The sequence below is a fragment of the Dipteris shenzhenensis genome, chromosome 33, assembly GCF_047967505.1.
Source record: "Dipteris shenzhenensis isolate YYH24624 ecotype China chromosome 33, Dip_SZ_1.0, whole genome shotgun sequence".
NCBI classification, from domain to species: Eukaryota; Viridiplantae; Streptophyta; class Polypodiopsida; order Gleicheniales; family Dipteridaceae; genus Dipteris; species Dipteris shenzhenensis.
Genome location: NC_141628.1, coordinates 12,894,531 through 12,917,919, shown reverse-complemented (window position 1 = coordinate 12,917,919; position 23,389 = coordinate 12,894,531). Strand labels below are relative to the sequence as shown.

At 43.3% G+C, this 23,389-nt stretch overlaps 1 protein-coding gene across 2 annotated transcripts in view; it reads left to right on the top strand.

Moving 5' to 3' along the window:
* Nucleotides 1-10,909: 10,909 nt before the first annotated feature.
* Nucleotides 10,910-23,389, top strand: part of LOC147879713 (uncharacterized) — a 62,774-nt gene continuing 50,294 nt past the window's right edge. For both annotated transcript variants that reach the window (XM_087372166.1, XM_087372167.1), the window contains exons 1-3: nt 10,910-12,045; nt 18,075-18,120; nt 18,242-18,441. In XM_087372166.1, coding sequence (XP_087228292.1) covers nt 11,749-12,045; nt 18,075-18,120; nt 18,242-18,441 — 543 coding nt within the window. In that variant the 5' untranslated portion in view covers nt 10,910-11,748. The remainder of the gene's footprint in view (nt 12,046-18,074; nt 18,121-18,241; nt 18,442-23,389) is intronic.

The window sequence follows — 23,389 nt, the reverse complement described above, 5'->3', positions numbered from 1 at the left end:
GCATGTAGAACATGCAAGTTGGATTCCTAAGAGGGATTATTCCTAACCTTATGCAAGTACAAGCAGAGCTTTGCCACTGCTCATTCTATGCTACCTAAGTCCATGTTGGTAGCAGAGAGACAATAGGATGTCGAGGTCAAAACTTTGGGTCTGGAACCTGAGAAGGATACATGTTGTCCCCTAACTCTTGTTGTGAGGCCATGGTCCTCTAAGGGGGGTTTTCAGCCTGCTGCTTCAGGGGAAGGGCTGGATTAGAGGCCAGTACTTTGCCCTTACCTGAGGGTTGAGAGGCAGGAGGGGCTCGAGAGGAGGAAGGGGTGGATAGCTTTGCTATAGAGGATGGGACAGGAGGGGATCGGGGGGGTGGGTGACGAGGGTGATAACCTCTAAGGGGGCTGGGCGAGGGGGGAAAGAGGGAGCAGAGTGGGAGGTAGCGAGGGGATCTAGAGGGCGACTAAGGGGGGGGGGGAGAAGGAGGGGTAAGGGGAGAAGGATCTGGAGGGGGGAGGATAGGGGGTGAAGGCTCCACCGAAGAAGAAGAGGATGCCCACCTGCTACTATAACAGGGCCTACTGGTACTATCATTACTCCTCCATCTCTCGAGAGCATCTATCTAGGGGAGCCTTTTTCATCAGCACATCTCGTACCTGATGTTTTGCGGTGTGGATTGTCTACCTAGGCTCTCGATGCTCACGGGCTCCACCCCAAAAACAGGAACCCCCGCTACCTGTAGGGGGAAATGACTTGTAGGCGAGTCCATTGCCTACTCCTCCTGAGGGGAGGAGGCTGACTCACGCTCCATCCTCTCTCTCGCCCTGCATCTGGCTCTCCATCTTTGATTCTTTCGAGTCCACTTGGTCAGCTTCTTCTTCCCTTTTACTGGGATCCACTTGCTCGTAGAGGGCATCACCCAAGGTGTTTTTGAATTATGCTAGAGCTGGCTCGAAGGGCGTTGGGACCTCTCTGCCTGTGTCTCTCTTGCTACCGACTCTGCCGAACCTATGAAGTTTAGGTGGATGTCATGCATGCCCTCTATGATAGTCTCGGGCTAGGTGCCCCAACTATTTGCACTGTAGGCACTATCTAGAGAGCCTAGATAACTCCACCCTCTATTGAAGTGTTTCTCCAGCCAAGGTCTCTAGCAGAATCACCTTCAGGAAGAACTCTGGGTTCTCCACAACTATCCTGAGCCTGGGAACCCCATCGTATGCTACTCTGAAGCTACTATTACCGAAGGGGGCTCCAACATAGTGCCAAAATCCCCCATTAAGAAGAAAGAATGGACCTGTACTCCCTCAGTAGCCCCAAAAAGCGAGGGAGATGATGTGTCAAATCCATATCCTTCATTGTGAAACCGTGGTACCAAGGCATAAGGTAGACCAAGTGTGGGTCTAGGAAGATCGAACTTTGCTCCATGAGGGCCTGTGAAGTGGTTGGATAGCTCAGCTGAAGGAGAAAGACACCCCTCCCATAGATAGTGACCTCTTGAATATGGTCACCCCTAAGAGCCAAACTTGCCTCAAGCCACTCCCAAATTTGCCTCCTCAAGGGTGTCAGACCAACAATCTGTCCTACCACTGCACTGTTCTCAAGAGACTGCATTGCATGCTGAACATGTTGCTTGTGTGAGGAGGAGAGGCAAATCTTAACAGCTTTGGGAGTAGGATGCTGACATGAGAGCTCCCTTGACAAGACTCTGCTCCCCAAAAAACAACCACTAACGCTCTGTTGCCACAAGGAGGGAAGGAAGAAAAAACCAAAGTAAACCAGCCTGCTTGAGGAATGCAAGGTATGGACACTAGAGCCTGTTGTCTTTAGGGTGAAACACCTCCCTAGACTTGAAGTGTCCGTCACCCAATAATCTGCTAGTTACACTAAATTGAACTCAAGGTGCGAGCTCTCCATCCAAACTCACAAATCTAGGTCTATCCAGAGGCCAGGACCCTTTCTCAAGGTTGCCACTAAGTCGAATGTCCCCTAGGGGGCCTCCTTGCACGTGTAGCACTACAAACAACAAGGAGGGAGGGCTGTGAGCCACCCTCTCCTTCCCGAATGACTAACATAAAGGCATCAAGAGGGAGCCTTGCACCCTAAAAGCTTGCAAAGTGCTACCCTATCAGTGATTGTTCCATAGTGGCCTATGCTAGCTCTCCTTGCTACTCAAGGTCACACCACTTGGCTTGTCGATGGTAGCACCACTTGGGTTACCAATGCCTAGTTACTTGGACTTGCGTCCCATTGGTCAAGTAACTACAAGCCAACATTTGCCTTAGCTTATTTCAACCATTTTGTCATGGCTTTAATCTAGCTAAGACTAACCATTGCTAAAAATTGTATGGCCAAATAGTAGGTTTGTAGCGATGGGGCTTGAAAGAAACCTTGCATTGCTTCAGGACTGGTCACTAGCATTGAAGGGACAATGGAGGCTGATGTAGTGAAGGAGCAGTAGATGATTAGGGAACTTCTATCGAAGCTGGCAAGACCAACCATTGAAGGAAGTCAGAGACAGTGCCTTGGCTATGGATATAGAGAGGTGATGTCAATAGGCTCTCGTTCCAGGTGCTATAACCACTCTTCTTCCCATTTCTTGGCCATAAGGTCTCGACAATGCTTAACACCTCAAATTTGAATCTATATCTTTGAACTACGTGGGAGGCTTGGCCCACTTATGATTGGACTTCTATAGACATCCAATAAATGATGCTAGATATTTATGGGCTTGCTAATGACTAAACCCATCAATTGTTCAACCAATTGCAATAGCTCCATGTAGTAAATAGGCAGGGTGTCCATGGTCTAGCTTGGGGGTGCCCGTATCTTCCATTATTGCCTGGCACTGGGTTGTTGTTTTGATAGAGGTGGGCAACATGTGAGGCTTGGAAATGGGTTGAGAGACCACCACCTAGATGCCCCATCCTTGTCATGTAGATCATGGCATGACTTCTTAGATGGGTGCTCATCGGGCACTAAGAAGTTTTTAATCAATGGCTAGATTTGCTCCCTCCAAGGTTGCTAATTGTGCTTAGAGCGATGCATTTTCCTATTGCAAGTGATTGATTTTGGCATTAGCAGTGGTAGATGGGCCACCTTATGCATGTAGCTTGAGGTGTTGAATCACCTATTGCCACAACCCATCTGGGTCTATACATTTGTAATCTTTACTTATGCAAGTCATAGACTTGTCTAGGTTTCTTGGAGTTGTTGGGACATCTCCCAATATTCTGCTTGCAATTCTATGTGAGTCTCCTTCAAGGCATCGTGCTTTGCTTGCAAGTTGTCATACTTGGCATCTTGGACATTGAGGTCATCATGGAAATAGTCTTTGAATTACTTCCCCTATGCTTGGTGTTGTCGCTTATTGAATTGTATAGTTTTAGGGGGTATGCATTGCCAAGCAACTATGTGCAGGGTTCGTATGGCAATGTTGACCTCATCCCTCAGCATTTTCTAGTTAGCCTCAATTTGTACATAAGGGACATTGTCATCAAAATAGAACATAAGGGATATTGTCATCAAAATAAAACAACCCATCTATGCCCTCGTGCATTAAGACCTTTGGGGATAGTGGTAATTGCTCTGCATATTGAGGTCATGCAAGATGCTCAGCAAACATCTCTTCATCCTCTTCATTAGGCCACTCAGAGATGTTCCTGTATCTTGGTTGGTTGGTCTCGCATTCACATTGGTTTGCTCAAGTGCATTTGAGAAAATATTTTTGCCTTTGACATCAGGTAGCTTAGGTACCACTTTCCCTGCACACTGTCAAAAATCTTTTAAGTGTGATAATCCTCTTGCCTTTGACATCTGAATTTTCAATCATATTAGGTTTCTCAATTAGAGCCTTATCCTTAGTCCCCCTATTACTTCTATTGTTGCTACTCAAAAGTAACGTTTACCTTGTTGCTCAGCCCAAAAGTGCCTACATCGTCATGGATCTCATCGTTTGGCTAGTCAACATTGTTAGGGAGAGGATCATTTGGGGTGTGCAGTTCCACCGTTTGAGCTTGTTTAGCAAGCTTGGTAGTGGGATTATGAGTAGTGGAGCTAGAAGTAGACACTTGTTTAGTAGAATCGGGGATATATGTGGAATTAGGGGCGGCACTTGTGTAAATGGATTAGAGGGACTTAGGGTTGCAAGTTGTCACGGCAGAGGACCAACAAGATTTTTTGGAGGCTCAACAATGGGATTAGAAGTAGGCGATGGAGATGGAGATCTTGTAGTTAAATCAATAGGCGCAAGTGGAGGAAGAGGCCCAAGTAGTAAGGGCTGAAGTTCATCTAAGGGACCAAGTTTGTCTTGCGAAGCAAGAATACTAGATCTACCAACCTTGTAGCCCCAACTCATCTCACAAAAATACACTTTGGACCTAGCTCCCTACCTCTCCTAGTTGCCTTCCTTGCCCTCTCCCTTTTGTTTTGCCCCTTTTGCCTCTAATCTTGCCTCCCTTCTCCTTCCATTCACCTTTCTAAAGCTATCTTTTTCCTCTTAATAGCCTTGTTTTTTGGTTTGTGAATAGTTGTTTGGGATTGTGCCTATCGTTTATTGACTTGTGGCTCACTTGGGAGCACCTAAGAGTGGCCGCAGGTATCATAGCTACCCCTTCACAGGTCGCGTTGCTATGAAGGGGAGTTGTTTGGGATTGTGCCTATCGTTTATTGACTTGTGGCTCACTTGGGAGCACCTAAGAGTGGCCGCGGGTACCATAGCTACCCCTTCATAGGTCGCATTGCCTCTCTCTAAAGGTTGTGATACACTTTCCAGTAGACTACAACTCGTTGGCACCAATCTGATCTTGTATTATGTAGTTCAAAGAGGTAGGCTACAGCTTTGTAATAGACAACTCGTTGGCACTAGTTCAATGTTGTATTATGCAGTTCAAAGTGCTAGGCTTCTAATTGAAAGCTTAGTTTGGGAGCTACCTTGTAGTTTAGACAATACATTAAAAAATAGTACAAGCATGCAAGAGAAGGTTCTGAATGCAAGATGTTGCAACATATGTACAGGTATTATCACACATGCCCATTGTATCTAAGATAAAGCACATGTTCAGTTGCCCCTCATTAGCTCAACTTATGTATTGGCTTGCTTAAAATTACTCAATGGATGAAAATTTTCAAATACTTGTGGATGGAAGGTCTCGGATGCATGAGGAGAGTTATGGTCTAGAGTTTAGGCAAGAGAAGACAACGTTTTACGCGGGTTGGCAATGGGACAATGCGAACCTATTTTGTTCAACAACACATCTCGTGCTCAACATGGCCATTGGTTGTACTAAACCACATCCCACTGTAGCTCACTATATTCATGTTGAATGTGGCTAGTGGTTGTGCTAAACTATATCATCCCAATGTGGCTCACCTATAAAGAAGGAGCACCTCATGTTCAGAACTCATCGTATCATAGGCATAAGGTAAGAACATGGATTTGCACTTAAATTTGTTGACAAAAGAGTTGGAATTATTTTTTGGCTAGCCAATGGGTTTATGACATTTGTTAGCCCACCGTGTGTGACAAAGGTCACTCAATGTGAAAAGAAATTTAGCATGGATCATGTATGACTACTCAAATGGCCATAAAGAATTTCGCAACCTACAAAAGCAAAAATGCTCAAGAGATCATGCATATGGCTGCCTACTTGTGGAGAAGTTGCTTTTAGGATAGGTACACAACCACTAATTAATGTTACCCAGATATTCCACATCTCTCGAAGGTGCTCCCTTGTTAAGTGGGCAATGGGGACAAGCTCCATGCATGATAGGTGTCCCTCCCATGTGTCTCTTAGTGTATCAGTTGCCTACTTGTGGAAAAGTCACTTTAAGGAAACAAAATTTCATCATGTTTTTTTCTTAATATAGGGAGAAGCATTTAATCTTCAGATGTCCTCACTCTCTTTCCCAATTATTCTTTAAAAAATGACCCTTTTGCTTTCAAATTCTATGGTCTTCTTACTTGCATCCCTTAGAAAGGCTACCAGTCAAGCAAGTGTGAAAGTGTGGGGACAAGGCAAAAGGGAGAGGCTACTATATAGGCCAAGCATACAAATTTGGAAACTCCCTTCGTGCCATATCTATCTGTACAATGTGGGAGAAGGAAAACACGATCTCAAGCCAAATTGGTGCATCAATCTACACACAAATGTTCAGTTTACATCACCCAAGGTGACATGTGGCATGAAATCAAACTGTAAAGTGGCATTAAGGCCTAGTTTGGTTTTAGCTCAACCAAAACCATGCCCAAGGTTTTGAGTTAGCAACTCTTGATTAATAGCAACCTACGTGCAGCTAGTTAACCTCAAGTATGATCAAATCTAATTTCTTGGCATTTTTTGAATTTTTAATTGCCAAATTAAAAAAATCAAAGCCCATTGAGCATTTCAAAGCATAGAAACTTGCCAAGCTTCAAAAGCATGTAGCCTTTCATGGTTATGTCCAAATCTTAAACTTTAGATGATACTCCTAGTCATTTGAGTCATATTGTCTTATCGAACTTATGCTCATGCTCCTGTGTGTGTGAGTTTGGTGTGCTTGGTTTAAACGTGTATGCATGTGTGTAAGTGTTAATTGATCTAGGGCTGAATGTTGATTGGTTTCTTTTTCCGTTCACCTTCTAATATCCTTTCTAGATAAGGCATTAGGTATTTAAAATCAGTGTGGTTTTCTTAATTAGATGTTCTGATTCCTTATTTAATTTACGTGTTGATTGTCACTTTTGATCCCTTATTTAGTGTAGAGTTAATTTTTGTGATTTTAAATGATGGATTGTGAGTGCCTGGTTCCTCTTGATTATATGATTTTTTAATTAGTTCGTTTTGTCATGCTGAACTAGTTCAAAGAGGCTTCATGGAGTTTAGAGAATTCTCTTGGGCTAGTTTAAGTTGGGTTAGTTAAGGAAGATATGAGAGACGTTGACTTTTATAGGTCTTACTAGTGATGGCTTTAGTTGCGGGTACAATGCCTCCCTACCCTGAATAATTGGCATAGCCTATTTTGACCTCCTTTTCCTGCGTGCCTTTGTTGCATGAGCTCTTTCTGGCTATATCATCATTTCACAAGAGACTGGTAGGTCAATAGGGAAGGCTTCTGCTCATAGCTCTTCCGGTGGGAGGTTGGTTCTCTTGTCATTGGCTTTTGGAGCTTCGAATGGGAGTCTCTACTAGTGTGCTTCAAGAGGCTTTGTTTGCCCTCGTCCCTCGCTTGCTACTACGGAATCTTATTGTTTATCTCCTTAGTGCATCCTCTAGCTAGCAACAAGCTACTCATTGCCTGATTTCTATGGTGGTGTTCAATGAGCAGCCTTCATCACATCAAATCCGTTAACTCATGCATTGATATTGTTGTCATCCATTTGGGAAAGGTGGTCTAAGGTGCATGCTAGGGTGGCTCGATTACTTCATTGGTTCTCACTCCATTCTTCAACTATGCCTACCCTTCTTCTTTCGACCGGATCCCGTTCCTCCTCTGAGGTGGTGCTTTAGCTCTGCATGGTTCTGTTCTCATTAGCTTATCTGGCAAGTGGTGATGGTATGTTCTTTTGGTGATTTAGATCACCTTTTTGTGGAGTCCCGTAGCGGCATCAATTGCTCATGGTCCCATAAATCCTTGTGACTCTTGGCTCTACAGTCATCTCTGTTGGCTTCTTCTCTAGCTCACATGTCCTGTTGTATTTCCTCCTACTACTTACTGGTGGCAGCACTGCCATGTAACTGAGCCCGGGTTTGTGTTGGCTAGTTGTGGACGTTGTAGTGCTAGCATTTTGAATCGTCTATTGTTGTAGCTCGTGCTATTCTCAGCTCGTGGCAGGATTGGGTCATAGTGATCATCTCTCTTCATCTTGGATTATCCAGATTCAACAGGTGAGCCTAGGTTTGTGCTACCTAGTCATTGACGTCGCAGTGCTAGCATTTTGAATTGTCTGCTCTTGCAACTTGTGCTATTTTCAGCTCCTAGTGGGATTGGGTCATAGTGCCCTTCTTCCGGTGGGGAGTCTCTGCTAGCATGCTTCATGAGGCTTCCTTTTCCCTTGTCCCTCACTTGCTACTACTGAATCTTATTGTTTATCTCCTTAGTGCATCCTCTAGCTAGCAATGGGCTACTCGTCGCCCAATTTCTGTGGTGGTGTTCAACGAGCATCACATCACATTTCTTAACTCCTACATTGATATTGTTGTTGTTCGTCTTCAAAAAGTGGTCTAAGGCACATGCCAAGGTGGTCCAATTACTTCATTGGTTCTCACTCCATTCTTCAGCCACGCCTACGCTTTTTCTCCTAGCCAGATCTTGTTCCTCCTCTAAGGTGGTGCTTTAGATCTATATGGTTATGTTCTCATGAGCTTATCTTGCAAGTGGTGATGGTATGGTGATTTAGCTCACCTTTTTCAGGAGTCATGTGGCAGCATTGGTTACTCACGGTTTCACGAATCCTTATGATTCTTGGTTCTATGGTTATCTCTATTGGCTTCTTCTCTAGCTAGCTTGTCTTGTTGTGTTTCCTCCTACTACTTGCTAGTGGTAGAGTTGCTATGTAACTGAGCTTGGGTTTGTGCTAGCTAGTTATGGACGTTGTAGTGCTCGTTCTGAATCATCTGCTCTTGTAGCTCGTGCTGTTCTCAGCTCCTGGCAGGATTGGGTCATAGTGATCATCTCTCTTCACCTTGGATTATCCAGATTCGATAGGTGAGTCTATAATGCTTGTTTAATTTGTCACCTAGGTAAGTGAGAGAACTGTATAGCGTAGTCAAGTAGATGGCCGATTCGTGCTTTATAAGTTTGTTAGTCTTAGTTATTTATTATTACTTGATTATATATTTTCAATGGTTACGTTCTCATGGATATATATATATATATATATATATATATATATATATATATATAAAATTAACCAATTATATAGAGTTACTAATGAAAAGTTCGTTATATAGAACGATTTATATTTATAGAGTTACATTTTGATAGAGTTATATATAGATATACAAATTTATATCTAGTGGAAGAGCCATGTTAAGGTGCTTCTTGGCCATTTAGGGCTATTTAGGATGATTTTTGTTGCTTTGATTTATAAGTTCTATTTATGGTTAGTGTTGGTCTACTAGGTTTGAATGTTGTGTCTTCTTAATAGCTTTGTTTTAGGTTTTACATATAAAGTATATATATATAAGTTTGTTTAAGTTTAAGTATAGAAATAGTTTCTTAATTTAGTTTTTTAATATGTAAGGTTTAGATATTTAATTTGTTTATTTTGGTTTAGATCTAATGTATGACAATATTTTTTTCCCTCTAATTTGTCTTCTTAAAGATTATTTAGGTAATTTTATGTTCTTTCTCTTTTACTGTTAATTTTCATTTTTATGTGTGTGTTTATATATATAATTATATATAAATTAAAGGATTGTGTGTATGATTAGGGCTAGAGCTTAAGGTCTCTGCATTTTCAGTTGGCCATCTTCGGATTATAAGGTTGGCTTGAGTTTTTTATTTGTAGCTCTTTATAGATGTATAATTAGCTATCTATAAAATTTTATTTAATTTGATGTGATGAGATGAATGGAGATTCGTTTTGTAGTTGGCCGTCTTCATCCTCTAAGATGTGCTAGAGTGTGTTGTACATAACTACACACACACACACACACACATTTGATTTGCTCTTATATTTTCTTAGTCTTAATAATTTATTGATTTAAATGGCTTTTCAATCGGGTTTCGTTCCCCCTATTGTATTTTAAATTATTCTATGGTATAAAATTTCATAGTATTCTCTCTCTCTCTCTCTCTCTCTCTCTCTAGTTGAAGGCAAGGCATAGAGGATTCTTTTGTGAGAGGCAGACCTATAGACAGGAAATCACGAATGAAAGGGATGGGACCTCAATAGAGAGGCGAAATTTAGCAAATTGTAGCACAACGGTGGGTGAGTGATTGACAACCGCCAGGTCTCAACGAAGAGAAAGAGGAGTCGTCCACCTGAGGCATCCTTAAGGTTGTTGATGTGGGGTTTACGTGGGACAGCAGAATCATCGGCAATTGTTGTTGTTGCTGCTCGAGTTCCTCTGCCTCTTCGACCTTCTCTATTGTGTTCCATGGGAACATAGGCCCAATCCAAGTTGCAAGGAGGGGGAGGATGGAATCCAAGTTGTGAGGAGGGGGAAGATGGAATCCAAGTTCAGAGGAGGGGGAAGATGGAATCCAAAGGAGGGATTCATGGGAGGCAAAGAGAAGATGCAAGGTTGTGATGGGAGGGAAGCCATGGATGGAGGTACCCAAGGAGCTCTCCTCAAAACCTTTGTTAGCACTCCGTTAGGGCAGAGCTCTAGCTACTACAAAGTTCCTATTTAGAGGCCCTTTGAAAGCGGATCAATTGGAGTTATACTCCCCCACTTGGGGGCAGTGCTCTAGGCACGTGTGTGCCCCTTATTTTGAAGGTGTCACTTTTTGTTTTTTTTAAGAGCCTTGTGAAGGTGACACATGTAGAAAGAGAGCGTCGAGTTCTAGTTTGGGTGATGGACATGTTCGCCAAGTCAGCTCAACTTAGCGCTCATTAACGTTGGGTTCACACCGCCGGACACCCAGCTTGCAAGAGGGGCATCTGACGATGTGGAATGAATGCATGCGTTGAAGAGTTTGACGTTTGACAAAGGGTATCCGGCAGTAGTGTTTACAGAAAACCTGCAAACTATATACATTGAACCTATAACATTTTCATTCACTCGCAAATTTTTTTTTCTCAATTTTGCAATATCTGTAAAATTTTAGGCCATTTAGTCATATTTTATCTTTAAAAACAGCAAATTCCAAATTTTGAAACCCCTAGTTTTGTGATTTGTTGGGAAAAATGTTTTCTGTGAACACTGTCCGGCACCCCCTGATGTGGGTTGCTGACAGCCAACAATCAGACGCAGTTGGTCCGACGAATCCCTGAAAGCCACGTGGTGTGAAGACGGCCCATGTCGTAGAGCTCTAGAGTCTCGTACCAAAGCAGGGCGACAGGTGTGCAGTTAGCAATCTCATAGAACAAGCATCGAGATCACGAAGAGTTCCCATCGATCGCAGCTCAATTTCCATCGAGGAGGAGGAGGTTACAGAAGAGACGATATCACGAAGAGTTACCAACGATCGCAGCTCAATTTCACAACGAGATCCCTCAGAACACCCATTGAGGAGGAGGAGGAGGAGGAGGAAGTATTCTATACAGAAGACACGATATCACGAAGAGTTCCCATTGATCGCAACTCAATATCTCTCAGAAGACCCATTGAGGAGGAGGAAGTATGCTATACAGAGGAGACGATAGAGGACGTCATCGAGGGTGAAGCTCGTAGCAATTGTGGGGAGCGGGGAGAAGAGAGATCTCGTTCTGAAAGTGAGCAATCTCCTCCTCCAAGAACACCCATTGACGAGGAGGAAGTGTTTAGGAAACACCCATTCAGGAGGAAGTATACTAAACAGAGGAGAGGATAGAGGAGAAGCCCATCAAGGCGGAAGGTTGTAGCAATTGTGGGGAGCGGGAAGAAGAGGAGGAGATTGCTGCAAAGAGGAGACAAGAAAGGAGTGTGCAAGAATTCTGCACCGCCATGAACAGCAATCTGTGGGAGAGTGTGAAAGATCAGCTCTCAGCAGCATCGCGAGCCTTTGAATGATCAGCTACAGCACGAATAGGGAGAGAAGGAAAAGAAGCCGTCTTTGCGATCATCTGCGCTGCAGCTTTCGTTCCTCGTTTCTGGTTCTGCTCTGCTTTCCAAAATAATTCACTTCTTCCTCATGGACCTCCTCAACCTTCCAGAGGACGCTGTTACCTGCGTGTTGCTGAACTTGGATTATCAGGACGTCCTTAGAGTCGCAACCACTTGCCGTTCGCTTCGCAAAATGGCTTCTTCCGAGTGTCTGTGGATGTCATTTTGCAGTCGGTGGGACAAAGAAGTGAATCTGAAGGAGTGGCGGGCGGGTGTGGTTTCTGGGATGGCTTTGTTTCGACTGCTCAAGTCATTTGACAAGATCGTTGGCACTTGGACTGCGAAGGAGCTATCACCTAGAGGTGGCCTGTTGTACGTGACATGGGTAGATATCCTAACCATTTTGACAAGCTTTAGCTTAATCACAAACAGGGCTCGTAACGTCTTACTAGTACAGTCAATTCTTGAATTGCGCACAATTCTGGATTGGCAAACACATTCGTAAATCAGTTACGCATTCCTTTCCTTCCTATTGGCTATCTTTGGTCTCGTATATGTGATATATACTTACCAGACCTTACACTTTGATTATTGAGTAGAATTGCGAAACTTGGCATCCTGAGGTAATTTACTTCAAGAAGGCAACTTTAGCCCTTCCCGGGCGTGTAATCTGAACTTCTGTATCCACACTAGATGTGAAATCTTGCAAAATTTTATGGCTGAAACTTAGAAGCCTTATAGAAAAGTTCAATATTACAGAATTTTGTTCGCAAGAATCAGGGATATATATAGATGTATACATATATACATATACATATACATATACATATGTGTGTGTGTGTGAGAGAGAGAAATTTCACAAAAAAAAGTGTGTTTTATATATATATATATATATATATATATATATATGTATGTATGTATGTAGTATGTATATATATACATATTTATGTATATATATATACATACATATACATAACATACAAAATTTTATGGCTGAAACTTAGCAGCCTTATAGAGAAGTTCAATATTACAGAATTTTGTTCGCAAGAATCAGGGATATATATAGATGTATACATATACACATATATGTATGTGCACCCAGAGAAGAGAGAGAGAGGGGGGGCTGCCACATGGGCTGCTAGCACCTTACAGCAAACAGAGGCTGCATCAAGAGCAGCAAGATGGCGCTGATGGATGGCAACACATGGTGGGGTGCTGCAGCAGAAAAAGCACGTACCTATGGACAGGTTTGTGGGCAGATCAATGGCCTGCAATAAGCCTGGCAGGAGGGCAGGGCACCCAGGTGGCCAGATGGAGCAGCAAAGGGGGCTGCAAGTGGGCAGTGCCCTGTCCTTACAATAGGGCTGGGCTGGCTGGTCGGCCAGCACACAGCCCTAGAAAGTGTACCCACAGCCCCATAAACAAGGGCTGGTGGGGTCGGATGAAGGGGCCAGCAGTCGGCCATAAGGGGCCCTGCTGGTCGGTCATTTTGGAGCCCCTTGGGGCCTATAAAAGGAGCAGATCAGCAATCATAGGAGCAGCAGGAGCAGCAGGTGCCTCATCTTTGGGCATAGATCCAGGAGGCAAAGGCGGGCCAGAGTTGCTGCAGACTGCACTCACTTGGGGCTGAGATTTTTGGTATTTGCAGAGCATTCTGGTGCGGTTTAAGCCTTTGATAGGCTGTGACAGCAAGCTGTCAGTTTGGGCAGATTTTTTGTAGACTTTGGTTGTGACTTTGATCCCAGGATGGGATTTCACTTGTCAAATTTGCTGCATTTTTGTTTTATCTAGCAGTTATGGCTCAAAACAACCCCAAAGAGGTTTTTGGTGTCCTCACATAGGAGGATAAGTCGAATGGCACCAACTACTCCTTATGGAGCTTTATGGTTCGCAATATCTTAGGTGGCAAACATCTATGGGATCATGCCAACGGAGATGAGACAAGGCTAGAGACCGTGGTTGCACCTGCCACTCCTCCTCAACAAAGTGGAGGAAGGGGTAGAGGTCAAGCACAAGGTGCAGGACAAGTGTTAGGTGCAGCAGCTGTTGCTTTGGTGCATCCCACACAAGAATAGAAAAGGTGGGATTCACGTGATGCACAAGCTCTTTCAGTTATTTCACTTTCTGTCAAATTTATATTAGGAGGGTGGTCAGCCCTACTAAAACCGGACCTATGTACAAAATTTGGCCAACTAGGGTTTATCATTCCACACATTCGGTCATGCAAGACCTCGAAGGCAGCTTGGGATGTTTTAGAGAGCATGTTTGCAGCTAAAAATGATGCCCGCGTCTCTTGCCTGAAGAGAGAGCTATCTCACACACATATGAATGAGGGTGATTCCATGAATGCTCACCTCACCAAGCTTCAGGATTTGAGGGAACAATTGCTGAATATAGATGAGATCATTCCTGATTCAGAGACGATCACCACCATTCTGAATTCTCTTCCTTAGTCGTATCTCAGTTTGCATACCTCGCTGAATTTGTCATTGAGGGGGGGTGCCAATCCTCTCTCTTTTCATGAGTTGGTAGGACTTTTGTTGCAGGAGGAGCAAACCAAGAAGAACATGGCCACACGGGCCGGCGAGCATGCCATGCTTTCAAAATTCAAGCCTAAAGGGAAAGGACAGCAAAAGCAACATGCTAATCAGCCTACACATCGGCATAAAGCTGATTCCGGACAGCCCTCTCACAAGGCTAAAGGTGATGCAGAGAAGCGAAAGAGGAAGGGTATTTGTCACTACTGCAAGAAGCCGGGTCACTATATTGGTGAATGCAAGAAGAGAATAGCAAAGGAAAAGAAAAAGGATTCGGGTATGGTTGTCTCAGATGCATCAGCCCCTAGTGCACATGAAGGAGCGGATGCTACAGCCAACTTTGTGGAAGAAGATTATGCCTTTTTGTCTTGTATTTTAGATTTTCAAGTGGCTGGTTGAGATACTACAGCCACTCTAGGATGACTCTTATGCTTTTCTGACTCGCGGCTATGACCCTTTGAAGGATGCATGCACTTTCAGTGTCAATGAGACATTGAACACATGGTATTTTGATAGTGGTGCATCCAAGCACATAACTTCAAGGAAGAGTCTTTTTGCATCTCTACATGCACCACCCGCTGGAAAGAGGGTGACTTGTGCAAACAATTCTTCTTATTCAGTGTTTAGAGTGGGTGACATTATACTTACCCCTCCACGGATGGCACATATTTCAGAATTTCAGATGTTCTTTATGTGCCTATCAAGAAGAATTTACTTTCAGTGTCCTTGCTCAATCGAGGAGGATTTCAGGTCATCTTTGAATATGCCAAGTGTGCAGTCCGAGACAAAGAAAATGATTATGCTTTGATGTTGTCTGGCACTTTGTATCGGGGTCTTTTTCAGCTTGATGTTTATGAGAAAAGATACGATCTTGCGCTTGAAGTGAACACTCCCACTGTTGCCATGCAGAATGCGGAGTTATGGCATGCCAGATATGGACACATGAGCTATGGCAGCTTGATGACACTTCAGAAGCATGCTATGGTTGATGCATTGCCTCCTTTGGAGTCACCTCCTCCTCATGCCTGTGAAGGGTGCATCCTCGGTAAGATGCATAGATCTCCCTTTAAAAAGGATGGTGTAGTACGAGTTGTCTGAAAATTGCAGCTTATACATAGTGATGTTTGTGGTCCCATGAGGACACCTGCTTTGGGTGGTTATCTGTATTATGTCACATTTATAGATGACTACACACATTACACTTGGGTCTATGGCTTGAAGAAAAAACCAGATGTGTTTATGCATTTCAAACAATTTGTGGCCAAGGTTGAAAATGAGACAGGACTCAAGGTGCAGACACTTCGCACTGACAGAGGGGGGGAATATATGTCTCATGAATTTGAGGCATTTTTAAAGGAGAAAGGCATCACACATCAGCTTACAGTGAGGCTTACCCCTCAGCAAAATGGCAAAGCTGAGCGGAAAAATAGAACTCTCATGGAGATAGATAGATGCATGCTCACTAGTAAGAAGTTGCCTCACAGATTCTGGCTCGAAGGGCTCATGTATGTTTTAAATTGGGCTCTATGTTTTGAATTGGGCTCCCACAAAGGCTTTGAAGACAATCACTCCCTACGAGGCTTAGTATGGGAGAAAGCCTTCAGTGGATGATTTTTGTGTCTTTGGATGTGTTGCATATGCCCACGTGCCTGTGGAGTTTCGACATAAGTTGTCAGATAAGGCACTAAAGTGTATCTTTGTTGGATGTAGTACAGAAAGCAAAGGCTATCGTCTCTACAATCCTGCCACAACGAGTTTTGTGAGTAGAGATGTAAATTTTTCAGAGAATTCAGCTCATACACATGCTGGATTCACTATTCCAGCTTCTTCAGATGATGTTTTTGAGGGGTTCCTTCCTATTGCTTTTGGTTCCCCAGCTGATACTCAAGCTGAAAATCAGCATTTACAGCAGCCTCTTCTTGATCCGCATGCCCCGATTCAGCCACTTGCTGATTTTGTTCCTCCACAAGCAGTGGATGATGTTGTCAGGCAAGAGATTCAAGAGATACATGCAGCAAAAACAGTTCCGAACTGGTTGCTATAGACTCTCAGGGAGAGTAGACTTGAGGCACCTTTGCCTGGCAGGACTCGTAGTGCAGCAAGGCACGTAGGGGGGGCTCTTTCTGTTTAATCAGCTTATGCAGGTACTCTTCTTGATGAAGAAGAACATGATACTTTCAAAGAAGCCAAGGATAATGTGCATTGGATGAATGCCATGCACAGTGAATTGTAGTCCATTGAGAAAAATCAGACTTGGGATGTTGTGGATTTACCACCAAGAAAACATGCCATTGGTACCAAATGGGTTTTCAAAGTGAAAAGGAAGCTAGATGGGTCCATTGATAGGTACAAGGCATGGCTGGTTGCCAAAGGCCATGCTCAGAAAAAGGGCTTAGATTATGAGGAGACTTTTGCTCCTACATCTCGGATGACAACTATCAGATCAGTTATTGCCATGGCTGCAACTTTTGTTTGGAATGTTCATCAATTGGACATAAAAACAGTTTTCCTAAATGGGGACTTGCAGGGAAAAGGTTTATGTCAAACAACCTCCTGGCTTTGAACTCTCGGGCAATGCACTTCAAGTTTGCAAGCTGAATAAAGCTTTATATGGGTTGAAACAAGCCAGCAAGGGGCTACATAATAGTCCCACTGAAAGCACCCTCTACATCAAGAAGGATGGGGGGGATATTTTAGTCATCATTCTTTATGTAGATGACATGCTTCTCACAGGGTCAAATGAGGAAATAATTGCAGATTCAAGGCTGAATTGAAAGTTGAATTTGACATGACAGATTTGGGCATGTTAAATTTCTATTTGGGGATCCGGTTCATACAAGACAAGCGTGGCATTGTTATGTCTCAATCCAAGTATGTGCAAAAGCTCTTGGATAGATTCAACATGCAAGATTGTAAGCCTACAGCCACTCCCATGGAGCCAGGGTTGAAGCTTGCTATGAATGATGCAGGTGAATTAGTGGATGTCACACTTTACAGTCAGGCTGTTGGATGCCTGATCCATTTGTGCAATAAAAGGCTCGATATTCGGTATGCAGTACCTTAGGTGAGCAGATATATGCACAGCCCAAAGACTACATATTGGCAGGCTGTAAAACGCATCTTCCGTTATTTGCAAGGCACAAAGTCTTTTGGCTTGATGCTTCCCGGCGGGGTGACTTGCATATGCATGCTTACAGTGATTCAGATTGGGTTGGAGACTATGATACCAGGCAGTCCACTAGTGGTAATTGTTTCTTTTTGGGCAAAGCTTGCATTTCTTGTCTAAGAAAGAAACAATCTACAGTGGCTACTTCCTCATGTGAAGCTGAGTATAGGGCAGCTTTCACAGTGACAGTTGAATGTGTTTGGCTGCGTCGTTTGTTTGCTGATCTTGATCTCTTATTAGATGGACCTTCTTCAATTCTCACTGATAGTCAGAGTGCTATAGCAGTGGCAAAGAATCCTGTGTTTCATGCTCGCACGAAGCACATTGAGGTTCATTATCATTATGCCAGAGAGAAGTTGCATGCAGGGGAGATCAGTATGATCTATGTGTCAACACATGACAATGTTGCAGACATCTTCACCAAAGCACTTTCATGTGAGAAGTTTAAGGCATTTCGCAGTGCTCTGAACTTATCTCCTTTTCCGTTTGGCCTCTTATGTTTGGCCTTCCGTTTTCGGGTATAAAAGAGACAAAATCCTTCTAATGTGTACAAAGGTTACAGTAAAGGCCTTAAATGTGAGTGGTAGACTCTATATCAAAATAATTAAGCTATTTACAGGTCACAGCTACTGCCATGATAATCTTGGTTTTGTTTTTGAGATAGAGCTTTATGCACTGCCTGCTCATGCTTACTCTTGAATGGAATTGCAGGGGTCATTATCTTTGGTTGCTTGTAGATTCTTGAGTATGCGACCAGGTACTTGACTTTTGCTTATGATGTTATCACAGAGAATAATCTTAGATGAGATAACTTTTTTAATATTGTTGTACATGCTGCATATTGTGTTCTCTGGGAGACATAAACCTTTACTTTGCAGGTGAGTCAAGGCTGCGACGCTTATTTGAGGTGGTTGGTTCACAGGATGGTTCTGCAAAGGTTGAGCTCTATGCAACTATCTTCAGCAAATCATCAAACGGAAGTCACGTGCCTGGAGCTCTTGTTTGGTGTTCTAGTATGGAGCCTGAATTCTACTTGGAATTAACAGGATCGAGTGAGGCTCCAGAGTCCTCTAATAGGGTAAGATTTGCACATTTTCTATCACGCTTGTGCTAAAAAAGGACAGTGATGCGGAAAAGACTGGTTGGACATATTATCTTGGATATAGATCTTGATTCCAGAATTTGTAGAGGTACAAATTTTTATCTGGATCAGGTTATTGGGGTCTCTTTTCTTTCTCTTAGACAACTGTGGTATAGTCCAGTATTTTTTATTGTGCAATTAAGCAGCCCTTTTGTATTCCAGCTCTTTCCAGTCTTATGCTAGTCCAGTGTCAGCAGAACGGGTATATTAATTTAAGGGTTTGGCTTTTCTGATCAGTGCATTGCCAGAAATTTCTTTTTCGTTTCTTTTAATATCCAATCTAAACTTGATGTTTCTTATTCTGTATTTGAGAATTTGATCTGTTCAAACAGCAATTGTCAGATTTAAGTACCATACTAGAGAACCATTCTCATGCGGCAGAAAATACTGGAAGTCTGGTGCAATCACTGTATATGATGCAAAGGTCTGTAGATGATGTGCTTGCGTTGGTCATCAGAGTTTGGTGGGATGCCTTTGCAAACGGAGGCAGAAAGGCAACAAGCTATCATGCTCCGCAGCATTGTAAACTTTGGTTCCACCTATGACCATCAGGATTATCTACAATTGGAGCTATTAATGTTTATAAAACTTTCCATAATGGCCTCAAAGTAAATGTCTGTTTTATCTATGTATTTTGATTGCATAATAATTTTTGACAGGTCTGTCTGCCACATCGTGTGGTGTCTCTATCTCATCTATGTAGAAGACAGATCCTCCAAATCTCCTATTCATCTTTATTAGTGGCTCGACAGGGAACTAGAAGCAAGGCTTCAGCGCAAGATTACGCTGTGGGAGCGTATCATTCGGAGCACCCGCTTGAAAACATTTGTGCAGAATATGAGCTCGTAATAATTAAGTACTCTCATGCCGACGGGTTTCCAGAGGATGGACTCCTGCCCCATCGATTTCTCTTCCCTGCGCTCTGTTGGAATATCCCGTTGCGCTACACTCTACCAACGAGAAGGAAGGCGAACGACGTGTGTGTTAGGTGACTGTTCGTGGGCTTAACAGTGGCTCATGAACGGGGAGGCCCTTCGACGCGAATAGCCCGTGAGCGAGGCGGTGGTGTCAAGCGTATCAGTGGCTTCATCGACGAAGCTTTCTCTTTTGAAGGCACGTTTCAGCACAGGAGTTCGTGGTGATGGCGCAACTTCGTAGTCACGCTGGTATCGCGTCGTGACTATTCTGAAGAGGTGGCCAATAGCGAGGACCTACCTGTGATATTATATGGCCTGTAATTCGAATAAATAGTAAGGATAGAGAAAGGAACGTCCGTCTTGCTTACGGGAACCCTGCTCCTATTTTGGATTGACTCAGCCGCTCCATGACTGGTAGCATCGTTGCTCATAAAGAAAGCGGGATATCTGTGCTACGTGAAGACTCCAGGGGGCATTTTATTTCTTCTATACAAATTTTTAATTTTCAATTTGCAGTCGATTTATTCCTGTACAGCAGAGTTTGCAGTCGATTTATTCCTGTACAGCAAAGGGGAATCTGAAGTGAAAAAAAAAAAACTATTTTCCCTTTTGAAACAATGGAGGCAGAGGGACAAGATTCCAGGGTAAATCCTGGTGAATCTAGAGCGCGATCTACGCAAGAAGTGTCCCATCACACAACGCCTACTTTGGTGGGTAGGATTTCTTTATTAGAAGATGCTTTACAGCAGATCATGAACCAGCAGCTTCAAGTGAATGCTGGTCAAAATGAAATTAGGGAGATGGTGCAAGCCTTGTCGGCTAGACCATCTAGGAATGATAAGGGCAAAGCTCCAGCAGAGCCAGAGCCTAGTATACACTCATCAGAACGTGCAAAGGTCAAGGTACCTAATATTGCAAACTATAGACCGGAAAAGTACGCTGGTTGGATGACCGAGCGCAGTTCTGATGTGATCGAGGTTTGGTTACACAAGTGGGAAGAAGCCTTCGCCATTTGTGAAATCAGATCTGATCTAAAGAAAATCCGCGAGACCACTCACCTGTTTATTGAGGCAGCGGATAGATGGTGGATTAAGCAACAGAAAGATCAAGTTGCCCCTACCACCTGGGAAGGGTTTAAAGCTGAATTCAAGAAACACTTTCTTCCACCTGACGAAGAGTCCCGAGCTTGGGATGCGTATAGAAACCTTCGCCAGAGGAATTTGTCGGTGGCAGAGTACACTGACAAATTCAGGGAATGTATTATGAAAATAACAGACCCTCTCCCTATATCGGTTCAGTTGAAAGACTATATTTATGGACTGAACGACAAGATTAAAATGGAAGTTCGGGCTAAATATGTGACTACATTAGATGAATCTATTGCAGTAGCCCTGAACTATGAGGATGCCAGAGGCAGACCTAGTGGGTTTGTGCAGGCAGGGACTCAGCATGAGTACTCGAGAAAAGGGGGATTTCAGAGGAAATGGACTTCAAAGACAAGTGTCTCGCAGCCAAGTGGCCAAACCAAGCAGGTGAAGCCGGTTGAGGGACCAGCAAAGACAAGTACCACCGTTGGGGTGAAAAGGAAAGTAACTCCAATGGCAGCCCGGGCTTGGTCAAAGTCCTCGTTGACCCCTGAACAAAAAGAAAAAGCTAGAAAAGAAGGATTGTGCTTCGGCTGCGTTCAACGACATCAGTGGAAAGATTATCCGCTGAACAAAGGCCGTCGCACGGCCAATATGATAATATCTGAATGCGACACAGAAATGCAGGAGAGTCCTAATGCGGAACATATGCAGAGGCAATTGGCGGGACCTTCTCAGAGGTTAGTACCTGTGTTGTTAAGTGTGTGTGTTACTAAGTTAGTAAGCGGTGCACATGATAATATCCTTTCAAAGCCCGCAGCAACGGGGTATACGGTTTTCGATGAGCCCGAGTTGATTAAAATGAAAGGGCAAGTAGCCAATCATGATGTGATTGTGTTGTTTGACTCAGCGTCAACGCACAATGTAATTAACTTGAAGCTTATTAAGAGGCTCAAGCTGAAAACTAGTCCGTCTGACTATGCTTATACGGTCAGGATGGTGGACGGAAGTTCAACTGAAGTATGGGACCAAAGGGTTACCCAGTTAGAACTTCGAATTCAAGACTATGTTGAGAAGCTGGACTTTGAGTTGACTAGGCTTGCTCACGCAGATATAGCCCTAGGTATGGCTTGGCATTTTTGAAAAAATCCAGCCATTGATTGGAAAAAGCATATTTACCAGTTCAACATGAACGGGGTAGAATATGCTTTGCGAGGTGAAAAGGATTTACCTTGAGGACCATTGATTTCAGCCATGGAAATTCGGAAGACTCCGAAAGAGTTTCTGTGTCTGTGTATAGCATCGGTAGAGTCGATTGATGATGCGTCGACTAGCACTGAGGCTACCCAAGATGGGGAAATGGCCGAGTTGGCTAAAGAGAGATCGGAGAAGATTACCTCTAGAGCGGAATGTTCAACATAAAATTGAGCTTATCCCGGGGGCAGAACCTGTAAATAGACCTCCCTATAGATTAAGCTTTACAGAAGAAGCGGAGGTGCGAAGACAACTGGAAGAATACCTCAAGTTGGGGCAGATTCAGCCCAGTTTTTCACATTTTTCTTCCCCAGTGATATTAAAGAGGAAGAAAGATGATACTTTTCGCCTCTGTATAGATTACAGAGCATTGAATAATATCACTGCTAAGCACAGGTATCCGATGGCTCGGATCGATGATTTGCTAGATGCATTGCATAGAGCCGTAATTTTCAGTAAGATAGATCTTAAGTGTGGCTACATTCGTCATGCTTATGAACGATTTACTACGTCCGTATATCGGAAAGTTTGTAGTACATTTTATTGACGATATTCTGGTATTCATTAAAAGTATTACTGAGCATCACGAACACTTAAAATAGTGTTCAGTACTTTGAGGAAAGCCAGTCTTTATGTAAATAAGAAGAAAACTATACTGTGTATGGTTAGACTTGAATACTTAGGATTCATAATTACTCCAGAGGGGGTAGAAATAGATCCAAAGAAAGTGGCTGCGATACTAACTTGGCCAATCTCTCAGAGTCTGACCGCTTTGCGATCATTCTTGGGATTTGTTCAATTTTATCGAAGGCATATCAAAGGATATTCCGAAATAGTATCGCCATTGATTGATCTGACCTCAGATAAAGTACCTTTTATATGGGGACATAATCAACAGGAAAGTTTTAACACCATAAAACAAGCTGTGGTCACAGGACCGGTGTTAAAAATAGTTGATCCCCAGAAACCATTGTTCCTTGAAACTGATGCAAGTGGCATTGCGGTAGGAGCAGTTTTCCTCCAAGAGGGAAGGCCAGTAGCCTTTGAAAGCAAAAAGCTTTCTCCCTCTCAAAGGAATTGGCCAACTCATGAATTGGAGTTGTATGCTGTTGTCCATGCTTTGAAAACATGGAGACATTATTTGTATGGATCAGAGTTTTATGTGGATGTTGATCATGATACTCTGAAACATTTTTGTAAACAACCTGACTTGAGAGGCCGCTAAGCTAGGTGGGCAGAATTCATGCAGGAGTTTAACTTGACGATTTGGTACCGAAGAGGAAAAGATAATAAAGTTGCTGATGCGTTGTCACGCATTATGCATAACATGAGTTTCACGGTGTTAGAGAGTGCTCTAATGACCGAGATTAGAGAAACTTAAAAGGTGGACGAGTTTGTCCAGAGTCTATGGCCTAAGGCTCATATGTTAAAACCCGGGGAAAAGGATGACCTGGCATCCAGAAAAGGCCAAACTTATGCAAGATATGCCATAAGGGATGGTATGCTGAAAAGAAATGGCAAGGTAGTAGTACCTAGTCAGAATGATCTCAGGCAGAGAGTCATTCGACAGTGCCATGATAGCCCATGTGCGGGACATCCAGGAGTCGAGAAGACATATGATCTCGTGAA